This window comes from Mastomys coucha, unplaced genomic scaffold, assembly GCF_008632895.1.
Source record: "Mastomys coucha isolate ucsf_1 unplaced genomic scaffold, UCSF_Mcou_1 pScaffold6, whole genome shotgun sequence".
Classification (NCBI taxonomy): Eukaryota; Metazoa; Chordata; class Mammalia; order Rodentia; family Muridae; genus Mastomys; species Mastomys coucha.
In genome coordinates, this window is record NW_022196912.1 from 129367299 (window position 1) to 129380076 (window position 12778).

General features: G+C 45.4%; 1 protein-coding gene and 1 pseudogene across 2 annotated transcripts in view; both read left to right on the forward strand.

Moving 5' to 3' along the window:
• Ptprn2 (protein tyrosine phosphatase receptor type N2) overlaps nucleotides 1–12778 on the forward strand; it is a 790024-nt gene that overhangs the window by 81332 nt on the left and 695914 nt on the right. For both annotated transcript variants that reach the window (XM_031356691.1, XM_031356693.1), the window contains exon 2: nucleotides 2436–2486. In XM_031356691.1, coding sequence (XP_031212551.1) covers nucleotides 2436–2486 — 51 coding nt within the window. The remainder of the gene's footprint in view (nucleotides 1–2435; nucleotides 2487–12778) is intronic.
• LOC116081252 lies at nucleotides 8815–8906 on the forward strand (annotated as a pseudogene).

Genomic DNA, 12778 nt, shown 5'->3' on the forward strand with positions numbered 1-12778 from the left:
ACATTCTGTTCTATCAGTTCTGGCTGTCTAGTGTGATTAAGGCAGAAACAGGAAGCCATGGAGAGACTTTTTTCCTATGCTTTTTTTGAGAGAGTTCTGGCATCTGCCATCTCACGTGACGCACACAGCTCCTGCCTGAGCTCTCTCTCTCTCTCTCTCTCTCTCTCTCTCTCTCTCTCTCTCTCTCTCTCTCTTTCTCTCTCTCTGTGTGTGTGTGTGTGTGTGTGTGTAGTTGTGCCTGTAACCCTACCTTTTTCCAGGCTTTCCTTCAGGCACTCGATGAGAACTGAGATGGTGCTCAGTGGAGTTGCATACCCACTGCCATGCCAGGGGCTGGAGCAGAGGCACAGTACTACCCAGCCTGTCTGCCAGCTTAAGGTGCTCTTTACCCTTTGCATCCTGGGAGGAGGAGATGCACTGGGAAGCTGGGAGCCTCCCATGCTCATTTCTTCTGGAATGTAGTGAGGGAAGATTGGAGGTCAGATTGAGAACAGCCCAGAAACTGGCAAACTCTCCTAAATTTTACTGCTCTCAATGCTAGGATCAGAGATGCCACATGACCACCACAGGTCACTGCTTTTTGTGGGAGCCAGCATGCAGCCTAGGCCTATAGCTTTGAGTTCTCAACTGCCTGTGCTCCGTGCCCTTAAAAGACTCGCTGTCACAACTACCTTCCTTCAAACACTACTTAACTTCAATGCCATGGGTGAAGGAATGACTCTGGGCTAGATGAGGCTCTAGGTGGGGGAAGCGTGAGACAGATGAGACAACGTTGCTTCAGGGGTAAAGCGGTTGACACTAATATGCTAGAAATGTGCTTAAGAGGGGGAGATACCACTTTCCATTAGATTATATTATTATTTTGAAGAAATGGGATCTCTTATGGTAGATGGCTATGACTGACTTGCTAGTCTCAAGTACAGCCAATGGGCAGTTTGCACAGGGCTGAGTGCGTGACTGACACAGCTCACCTAGGCATGCACTTACAGATCTCTTAGGACAAGACCCCTAAGCAAAGGTTCCTGCCAGCCTGCAGTGGCTTTCTCCTCTGTTGTGGGGTAATCATAAGGTTGAAAGGGGGCCACTGGCTCATGTGAATGGTGGAACTGAGTCTCCTTTGTGCTAGTTGATGCTGTCATAGCCTCCACTGAGCCTGGTGTTGTGTCATGCTCAGCCTGTGCTTGCTGACTGCTATTGGTTGCTGCAGCTATAAGGATTTGTACTAGCTCCTGTGGGAAGGAGTTAATGGTTCAGTTCCTTTGTAATAAGTAATTTTTCTCTTAACTTATAAGTTGCCTTGTACTCATCCACTTATTCAGACACAAGGGCAGCCACAGAAGAATGGGAAGAAGGTACAAAGGAGACTCTAGGACTCATCACTGAGAGGATGATGCAGTCTGGAGTTGATGATCATTGTGCGTTGTGGTAGGTCCCACGTGATGTCTCACAGCCAGCCTGGCCTGTGTGGAGGACTTCATGGGGAACTTTTGAGTGGGTCTTGGTAGATGCATAGGAGTTTGACCATTGTGACAAATGGGGATTAAGGTATTAGGCTTTGTATGTATGTTCTGACATGCATGTTCAGAGCACACCCGGCTTTTGTGGGATCTTAACAGATCACTGGAACAGGTGTGAATATAGCATTGTGCCTCTGAGTAGGGAGGGCTCATCTGAGTAGAGAGGCCTCTCTCATGCCCCCTAATCCTGCCTGCTCTCCCCATCCCTTCCCTGTGTTCAAGGTGGCTACCGATTATATCCAGTTGCCCTGTGTACATTTGCATTGGTCACTTGTTTCACAGGAGGCTACAAGGGTCTGTTTCCGCCATGGGAAGAAGCTAGCCACCTTTGTGTCTTTAGGTGTAGTCTCTTTGAATGCCTCCATTTTTCTGCCACTTACCATGTCTTTGTTTCTCTCTGCATGTCCTTTCCTTCTTTGTCATTGTCTACAGTGGTCATTCCTCTTGCAGAGGTCTTCCTGTAGCACATAACCAGTCTCCATGGAGTCATGAAGGGCAGACGTCAGAATCTCAGAATCCTTCCCAGTATGCACAGTTGGATTAGGTCCAGAGGTCTGGCCCATTTCTGGTAGTGTGTACACTTCTGTCCATGATGTTGCTGTGAGCTCAGCCTCAAGTCTCTATGACTTCTCTGGGTGGGCAGTTTAGCAATGCTGTGAGGCTAGATGAGCATATCTGCATAGTTGGCCATGCCAAGGACTTGGGCTCTCTCTGATATGAACTTGAAGGCACAGGACATGCCACCAATCTTCCTGATGGACAGATTGTCCAGATCATACAGGGGTCTATTATAATGGCTTCAGAATAACCCAGCACCATCACAAAGAAGCAGATCCAAGGAGTCTGCATGGGGGCTCTGCAAGCCTCAAAGGCCATTGGTTTCTCTGCCACTGACTTCTCCTCTATCTTTTTATCTAGGATGCTTGTTTGAAGATGGCTTGTGTGGATCACTGGAGACCTGTGTGAATGGTGAGTATGGATTCTTCATGGAGCACTGCTGAAGTTTTGGATCTGTTTCTTCTGCTGTGGATTAGAGGGTGGCTTCCACAGCCTGGTGGCTCCGTGCTCTGAGGAGGGATGCAGAGCTCTGTGCCTTTGGATGCTAGGGATGGGGGGAGAGAGAGTTCTTACACACAGATGTGTGTCTGAGTGCCTGTCAGCCTCAGTCCCTGTGTGTAGAGCTGTTCTTCAGGAGGAAGGGGTATTGTTGGTGATGGACTGGTGGTAAGGAAGAGAGGATGAATGAGTCTAGTGTGCTGGCATTCCTCAGCACTAGCTCCACTTGCCCCCTACCCCCAGCCTATGCTGATGTCTGCACATTTTCTGTGTTCTTGGCTTCATGTTGATCTCACAGAAAGTCCTTCCTAGGGATGGCTTCTGGAAGTGTGGTGTGAATAGCTATCATCAGGGAGAGAAGTGGCCAAATACTTCTCAAATGAAGAAACGACTTTGTGAGTGATAATGGATGCCAAGTTCTGGGGAGTTTGCTGTTTGAACTACAGGAGAGGTGGACAATAATGCTGGAAGGTCACAGTAGTGTGTTTCAGAGCGAGACTGATGTGTAGTGGCCCTCTGGAACCCAAGGCAGGTTGGCAAAGCACACACTCTTTCTTCTTTTCTTACTGTCTGCCTATCTTTAGCTAGTAACTGGGGGAAGGGAGCCTCCTCCTGCTGCTGCTGCTGATCCTGAGCTGGTACTGATGCCCCTTGTACTCTCAAGTGACCTTGCATAGCCACGGGTGCCACATGGGCTACTTGATTTGCAGAGAAGGCACCAGACTTGGGGACAGGTCCAGGGCAAGCCCTTCCTTGAGTTCAGGTGTCAAGCTTTGTCTGTGCTGAAATACTAAACCAAGTGCTTTGGGGCCATGCATAGGACCAGCCCTGAGGCCTAGATCAGGAATCTCGGTTGGAGAGAACCGTATGTGTGTCTGAGCTGGCAGCAAGGGCCAGCAGGGAAGGACAAGAGCTGGCCCTGGGAAGGAAGGAGAGCAGAATGGCCGCTGTCCCCAGCCCTGCGTTGTGCTTGCTTTCTGCAGGAAGATTTCTGTGATGAATCAGGCCCATCATCTTGACTGGCAGGACCCTGACCCCCTGAGCTGGACGTTGTGCTGCTTTGGGGGGATAGCATTAAGTAGCAAAAGTATCTTCTCAGCTTAATATAGTCAATTTATAACCACCAAGCTCTGATGAGGAAGGACCCTGTGTGTGTGCGCGCGTGCGCGCGCGTGGTCTAATCAGAGACACAGCACTAATGTCAGCAGACACAACTGTCTCCCTTCCCTCAGCAGAAAGCAAGTCTGGAAGTGAGCCAGAATCATTCTTTGGTTTATTTTCTTCCTCAACTCCAACTTGCCTTCCTAACCTTCAGTGATAGATACATTATTAAGATAATAGCCTTCTATTCTTTGGGAAAGAAAAGCAATTTAAATGTAAATATAGGTATTCAGGTCTTGGTGTATGGGAACAGACAGTTTTTGACACCTTTTTTTCTAGTGCAACTAGGTCTGGGAAATGGCAAGGCAGGTTGCCCAAGTGCTGCAGGCCGGGTGTTTGCTGTGGCTGACGGGAGTCATAAGAAACATAACATCCTGTTGCTGCTGGCCTGGATTTACGGTTGTCATGGTGACTGCATAATTCATCCTGCTAGCTAGTGGAGCGGGGAGGTGTGGCCAGTCTCAGTGAAGATGGACAGGTGGCCGTGGGGCAGGATGTAGGATGGAGTCCAGGATGCCTGCATTCATACGTGGGGGTCTCTTTCATTCACCTCCCCTTTTCTTGGGATGAAGCAGGCATGTATAATCTTATTAGCTCACTTTTAAAAAAGTGTATAGCATTTTTAAATAAAACAAAAAAATTGAAAGTGTTTGGATGGAATGAGATAATTTATAAAGAATATGCATAGTCAGTTTATACCTGGTATTAAAAAAGAAGAAGAAAAGCAAAGGAAACCCGAAGGGCTAGGTGCGCAGCTCAGCAGCAGAGACCTGCTTTAGATGTACAAGATCCTGGGTTTGATTTTCAGTACTACAAAAACAAGTAAACAAACACACCCACACAAGCACCACAGCAACCAAACAAACCTTAGCAGGAGTCTAAGGAGCTGGAGGGGATGTGAAATGCCTCAGTGCTGTGGAGAGAGTATGGCAGCACATTAGAAGTTAGGTAAGGGTATGGTTCAGTAATCCTGCTTGCAAGCATATACCCAAGAGAACTGACAGCAAAGGCTTGGATGCCAGGGACTGGGTTTGTTGCGGGGATGTCTTGTTCCAAGGGATGAGAGTTCTGGTCAGGTGGGCAAAAAATTCGGCGAGTGACAAACAGAGTCGACAAACAGAGTCGACAAACAGAGTCAACACAAGGAAGTACTGAGTCTAAGTGTATTTCTTAAAAATGGCATGAGGCTTTTACAGTCATTACAAAAGAGAAACGAGAAATCTAGCAGCTCAGCAGTTGAGGTACATCTGAGGCCACCTGAAACACACTGGGTCTGAAGCAGCCACCTCTTCTGGACAGACACTGCACTGCCCTCCCCCCCAGGCCCAGAGCACCTGGGTGGACTGCATGAGGCTCGAAGCTTGAATGTGAATGAATGAATCTAAGTCTAAGTCCTAGTCCATCTAAGTTCGTGCACAAAGTGAAAAACCAGGCTAATATAGTATACAGAAAACAGGGTGAATGACGAAAGTCACGTAGCAGGTGACAGTCACATCAAGGTCAGTAAGATCATGTAAGCAAGTAATGGTCACATCAACGTCAGTAAGATCAGGTATCCAAGTGTGAAGTGGAAGAGCAGTGGTGCCCTCCCAGCTGGGGCTTTTTGGTATTCCCATGTTAATTCTCTGGTTCTATGGGAGGCAAGGAGTTCCTGAAAATGCCCTTGAGTGAGGGAAGCCCTTCGATTACTCTCTGGTATGTAAAACAGTTCTGTCTTCTGTGGGACTGCCCTGAGAATTCTAACTATGTTTATAGTAAGCAATGGTGCTGTCCTCTGTTGCTAACTCTGAGGACACCCTGTCTGATAAGGCAGCTTCCTTGTGAGAAATTCCAAGCTAACTACAGTTTGGTAATAAATTAGGATATATTGGAACATTGTGCTGGCCAGGGAACAATGCCCAATCTAAAGTTTTAGCCATTTACAAATCATTTCTTGGGGTACCTTTATCCCTGAATAAGAAGGCGTGTTGACGATTGGAAAGACTAATCTGGAACACATTTGAGTTAGGAGATGCCAACGATTGACTGAATACCCAGGAAGCATAAACTCCCTTTAAAGTCATAACGCTTCTTGTCCGTGATCAGGCTTTTAACGCTGATATTGCAGACTTTACTGGAGTAGACAAGTGGGCGTGGTTCTCTGAGAAGTATGTACACACCTGCGGGCACTACAGACTTTTCCATAATATCCCCAAAATGGAGACAGTCAGAGTTTGTCCTTTGGTGGGTAGAGAAAGGAAACCTGGTCCTGTACACAGTAGACTATCCTTGACACAGAGACATAGTGCTCAGTAAAATTAGCCAACCGTAGGAAAAGACAAATGATGCCCAATTTTACCTTCCGTGACTCTAAGAGTGCCATATTCAAAGGCAGAACGTTGGGTGGTGGGAAGCAGTGTCTGGAGGTGGGGTTATGGGGTTGTTAACTCTTGCTGGGCTTCAGTTTAGGACATGAGAAAGTTCTAGAAATGGCTCTTTTCTCAGTGCCACTGAGCTTTGAAAACGATTGGGTTAGTAAACTTAACAGCATGAGCATATTATTACCATCATGTATGGTAGCTTTTTATTGTTATGGTAAAATAATAGAAAAAAAGGAACTTAAAAGGTGGGAAACCTTATTTTGACTTATGGTTTTGGGGGCTTTTGGTTCATGGCAGTGGTTTTCAACCTGGGGATCGCAACCCCTTTGGCAAATCTTTATCTCCCCAAATATTTTCATCGCAATTCATAGTGGTATCAAAATTTCATTTATGAGGTAAATAATTTTGTGGTTGGGGGTTGCCACAGAATGAGGAAGTGTATTGAAGGGTTTCAGCATTAGGAAGACTGAGAACCACTGGTCTCGGGTCAACTGTCTCTACTCCTTTTGACACAAGGGAAGCAGAACATGAAGCAGAAGAGAGTACAGAGGAGGAAAGCTGTCCATCTCACGGCGGATGGGAAGCTGAAGGAGACAGGAATATGGTGCATACTTCAAAGCTGCCCCAGGAGCCATTTCCCACCAAGCTGTATTTTTATTTCTACTGCTTCTCAATAATACCACAAAACTACGAATTTTATGTTCACTGATCAATGCACTGATTAGGTCAGAGTCCTTGGGATCCAAACATTTCTCAATGATTGACTCTAACATATGGGACTAGTCTTAAACACATAGGTGTTTTGAGTGACACTTATAACAACCACAATATTCCACATTCAAAAGCACTGAAAAATGTAAACTTTGAAATAGTATTTGGTCATTAGAGGAAAAACTGAAAGTGTTCTGAGTATTTTGCCATATTGGAGTGGGCTGCAGAAATTGGAGTTTAGATTAGTCACATGGGATTCCTCAGAGTGAAGAAAATCTGTTTCAAAAGTCTTGGAAGTGGATTTCCTTCCAGAACTAGTAACTCTGAATGGTGCATGTTCAGAAACTAGACACTATGTCCTAAAAAGGAATTCCAAGAGCGTGAAACAGTTAAAGCAAATTTGTACAGACTAAAAACTGTTACATCAATGGTCTACTGAGGCATCCCAGGGCTCTATAAATCCTGAGCTGTAATCTGACTCCTATGATATACATTCTAAGAAAGTACTCCATGACCCAAAGTACTAAAGGAATCTTTCAGCACAAATAATCCTTTGCAGTGATGGCTATGTTAATTCTAGACATTCTAGTGGGTGCATCATGAATATTAAAATAACAGTTTTAAGAAAAGTTTATTGTTTATTTATATATGTACGTATGTTTTGCCTGCATGTATGTCTGTGCATACATGCAGTGCCCACAGAGACCAGAAGAGGGAGATGGATTCCCCTTAGGACAGGAGTTACAGACAGTTGTGAGCCACCATGTGGGTGTTGGGAACCAAACTCAGGTCCTCTGGAAGAGCAGTCACTGCTTTTAAATGCTTTGCCATCTCTCCAGCTGCAGAGAATGCTTTTATTTATTTATTTTTTTAATTTTGAGTTACTTTTCTTGTTGCTGTGCCCAAACACCCAACAAGAAGCAAGTAGGTGAGGAAGGGTTTAATGTGAAGGCTCTCCATTTAAAGTGCATCATGGCATCATCATCACAGTGAGGAAGCAGAAGCATGAGGTGGCTGGTTCCCATCCCATGGAATGGAGCTGCCTGAAGTCAGAGTAGGCCTCCCTACCTCAGTCAGGCTAACTTGGAAGTCTGCTTTGTAGGTGATTGTAGTTCTGGTTGTTGGCTGGTTCCCATCCCATGGAATGGAGCTGCCTGAAGTCAGAGTAGGCCTCCCTACCTCAGTCAGGCTAACTTGGAAGTCTGCTTTGTAGGTGATTGTAGATCTGGTTGTTGGCTGGTTCCCATCCCATGGAATGGAGCTGTCTGAAGTCAGAGTAGGCCTTCCTACCTCAGTCAGGCTAACTTGGAAGTCTGCTTTGTAGGTGATTGTAGATCTGGTTGGTGGCAGTCAGCATTTATCATGCACTTCTGTTCTATCCATGATTCAGATATTAGGCAGGCATTAGAAACTGACCATGAAGAAAGTTAACAGCACTGAGTGCAGCATTTTAAGGGAGACCCATTTGATATATTGACTGCTGTGCAGATGGGATGGGAAGGGTCTAAAGGCACATGCCAAGTTCTGGATCTTTATCTGGGTAGTCACTGTTACTTTCCTCATATTTTTATATTTTTCAAATATTTTCTTACAGACATTTCTTTACAGATATGGTGCTTCAAAAAAAAATTTTTTTTTTTTTGGTTTTTTGAGACAAGGTTTCTCTGTATAGCCCTGGGTGTCCTGGAGCTCACTCTGTAGACCAGGCTGGCCTTGAACTCAGAAATCCTCCTGCCTCTGCCTCCCAAGTGCTAGGATTATAGGTGTGCGCCACCACTGCCCGGCTGGTGCTTCAAATTCTAAGGAAAGGTAACTGTGATAAAAAATAATATATTAATAGGTATGTAGGTGCGGCCCACTCAGTGACCTTTGGGCCTGTTTCTTCTAACCACCTATCTAATACCCGAGTGTTTAACATAAAGCAGTTAACAATATATGGTTCCATTTTATGGGTACAGAACAAGCAGGCACTTCCCTCTTGGTAGCCAGGGTACTTAACAAATAGCCCTATGCTCACTTTGGCAGCACACATGTTAAAATTCGAATGGTACAGAGAAGATTAGCATGGGTCCTGTGCTAACATGATGCATTCCATATTTTTAAAAAAGAAAAGAAAACAGCCGCCTCCTCCTAGTGGCCCTGTGCCACACAGGTGCTGGAAGTGCCTGGCTGTGAGCAGAGGGTGTTGGAAAATTCCACTGGAAAGGTCATTCTGGCTGTTGGGCTATGCCAGCCTTTTACTTCATTTGTATTCTGCTCTCCCGAGCAGGGAGGGCCCTCAGCTGAAGAAGTATTTACTGCAAAAGGCTGAGTGACTCATCAAAAGAGTGTGAAGGGAGAGAGGGACCTGGAAAAAGCTATACTGGAGATTAACACCAAAGAAGCCAGGTAGCTGAGGAAGTCCTCCCAACCCTGACAAACAGAGCATGCACTGCACACAGCCCTAGAAATCCAACGGATGAAAGAGGAGGGAGTCTATAGAAGAGAATGCCCTGCACAACTGTGTTCTTTGGGGGCTCACTAGCCTACTTCGTACTTCAAGAATTTTTTAATTTGATTGATTGATTAATTAATTAATTAATTAATTTTCCTGAATAAGCTATTTCTATTCTAGGATTCACTTAAAAGGGCGTGACCTTTCCCACGCCCACCTCCCCTCCTGGTGGCTGACAGGATTTCTACCTCAAGTGCACTGTGTTTCCTTTAAATTCTAATAAAATTGTCCTGCAAATTTCCTTTGAGTCCGTTTCTGAATTCTTTTACTAATGAAGCCAAGAATACCCAAAGACGCATGCCGTTTCCCTGGTGACAAATGTTTGTGTACCTGGGTAGAAGAAATTATTTCTTTTGTTTTTGTTAATGAAAAAACACAACTCTCACCTTGGGATAAGAGATAGTTTATTCTGGAATGTAACTTAATAATCATGACCCAGGAGCACAGGTTTAGGTCACCCCGAATTCTATATTCCAATGTGAAAGCAGTTTCATAGTTTTATAGAACAAAGACAGTCATAAATGAAGGCCAGTTTAAAATACGCTGGTGGCTCACATCAGTGAGGCTGTTACAGATGGGTAGGGGTTGTTTCTACAAGCTTCACACACGCTCTGATGACATTCTTTGCTTTTGAGTGGATAGAAGCTAATGATACGTTAATAGATTCCAAAGATGTGTATATTAGTCCAAGCAAGGTAAGACACTAAGGTGAGCAAGGACTGGCTGTTTATGGGTAATAAAGCTAGCCCATGGGTAATGAGCCCCTGGACCATGTGAGCAAAACCACTTGCACACATACAATATAATACATAAATCTAAAAATAAGTAAACAAATTAAGCCCCTTTCCTTTATGCTGCCTGTATCAGGTTTTTGGCCATAGCAATAAGAAAAGTTGACCGTTTAGACTAGCACAGAAAAGAAACAGGACCACTGAGTGTCCCACGGGGACTGTCAGGATGGGTAACTAGAGCCCTGTTTGTGTAACGCACCAGTCTGGGAGGGAGGTTGTAGCTGAGGCCGCTCTCTAATCTGGAGAAGTCCCTGCTTGGTTAAGGCGACTTTCTTTGTGTGCAGGTATTCCTGCCACATGAATGAAGGCGGTCCAGATTGGTGGTGTGAGGTCCTGGGAGGGCAGTGTGAGTCACTGCACTAACTCCTAGTTTGTAATCATCGTTATACAAACATAAAAAGGCCTTCCTGGTTGGTTAGTGTTTGGTCTTGGACAAAGGCTCTGGTTCCAGAGCACAGCTCTGCAATGTCTGTTAGAACACTTCCCTGTTTGTTTTTTCTGGTTTCTTGTCAATGGCCTTTTCACTATGAACTGGAAAAGTTCAGGACTAAAAGTTAGGTCTTCAGCCTAAAAACCAACACAGAACAATGGTAGGGACCTGAGACACTTCCCCTGTGCTCAGTTTCTTGGGGGTGTGTCCTAGTTAGGAGTGCTATGCAGTGATCAAAAGGAACCTGGGAGGAAAGGGTCTATCTTGCTTACAAATTCACAGCATAGTGTGTCATTAGAGGCGGGGCAGGAAGTTGGAGGCAGGAGCTGATGTGGGAGCCAATTGAGACTGCTGCTCACTGGCTTTTTCCTTGTGGTCTTCTCTATGGTGAATGTGGCAGCCTGTGTAAGGTGGCTTCTTGGTGTTCTCTTACTAACAGGAGAGGGCAGCAAGGGCCAACTTTATAAAAAAAAAATGTCAGTCATCAACATTTTCTCCCTCAGGTTTACCATAGACAACTTAAAAACAAAGCTATGCAAATGTGCCTATGCTCTCATGCAAAGAGAATCTGTCTGCTGTGTGCCCTGGCAGACTGTGTTTTATGCACATGATTGTAGATGATGTCAGGTACCACTTCCTGGTATGTGCTGTTACAGATCCGGGTGCACTCACTGGTCCCTGTAGTGCCCTCTCCAGTAGAAGCCTGAAGAACCCAGGTGTGAGACATAAAGATTATAGTAGCACTGATGTGACCGATAGCCTGTTCCACTCCCAAATTTCAATTAATCAAACTCCAAAAGAGATGGAAATTAATTACCGAATTAAACCATGTGAAGCTAAGTCTAATTTGGCATATTAACTAGAAAAGCTCTTTAATTCTGAGCCTTGGCATTAATGCCTAGATGTGAATCGTGGTAGATTCAGCTCATTTTAAAACATCCATGACTCATCCCACATACTCTGATGTCGAGGATGGCCTGGGCTACTTGGCTCTGGGGACTCTGTGTTTCTCCTCTTTCAAGGATGTCTTGTCAGGAGTTTTCTGGGCATGGGGCAGAAGGTTGGGGGAGAAGAAGAGGGAATGGGGCCAAGTCCACACCCGCTCTGCTCTTCCTCATCAGTATTTATAGCTTCATGCTGAGGAAGCCATGCTGCACAGTGGCATGCTTTGTGATTCTCCAGGGTGGTTGACAGCGTCACCACAGACTGAAGCAGACTGCCCTATAGATGCAGGGTCAGTTGCACTCTTTGCTGCCTGCCCGGACTACTGACAGCATGCACCCTTCATGCCACGAGTCTTTGTGAAACTGCATTTCCTTATACATTCTGGGCTGGCAGTTGGTGGGTTGTGAGCAAGGGAGGGCAGTACTTTCAGTGTTGGCAGTGTTGTGTCACAGTGACCTCACTGGTGGCTTTATGACAGAATGACAAACTCCAGGGAGATGATGGATCTCATTGTTCTAAAACAGAGGATCTTCCAGTTTCTACATGGAGCCCAGGTCATAGGAATTCAAGATCTTCCCTAAGCTGGGTATTATGGTCAGAACTCTGAGCACCATGTGTCTTTGCAATGTGGCCTTGGTTGGTGTCCCATTCTCAAAACTCTTCCGTTGACTGTCTTACCAACACCGTTTCAGACTGTACTGGAGTTTTGTAGGCTCAGTTCCCAGAAACATCACCGCATGATATATGCATTCAGCTTGGATTTTCACATTGCAGTTGCTATTTGTAATACAATTCACAGTACACAGTCATCTGCATCTCATACCCTGAAGAAGTCAGAGAAATTGTTAGGAGAGGTATGCAACTGATCAGCTGGACATGGCTGTAGACATATTTGGGAAAAGAGAATCTCAGTTGTGGAATTGTCTCCATCAAATGGCCTGTGGGTATGTCTGTGGGACACCATCTTGATTGCTAATTAATGTAGGAAAGCCAAGTCTATTATGGGTAGTGTCATCCCTTCCTTGGCAGGTGGCCTGTGCTGTACAAGAAAGGTAGCTGAGCAAGCCAGGGAGAGGGAGCCAGTAAGTAGTGTTCTTCCATGGTTTCTGTTTCTACACTCCTGTCTTGGCTTCCCCCAGTGATGGACTGCATATGAACTCTTCCCTTGCCTAGCTGTTTTTGGGTGAACTGTTTAACACAGCAACAAAAAACAAACTAAGGCAGAGTTGGTACCAAAGATGGTATATTGCTAAGAAAAGCATAGCTGTCCTGCTTCCTAGGAAGACTCTGGAAGCATTTTGGACTTTGGGCTG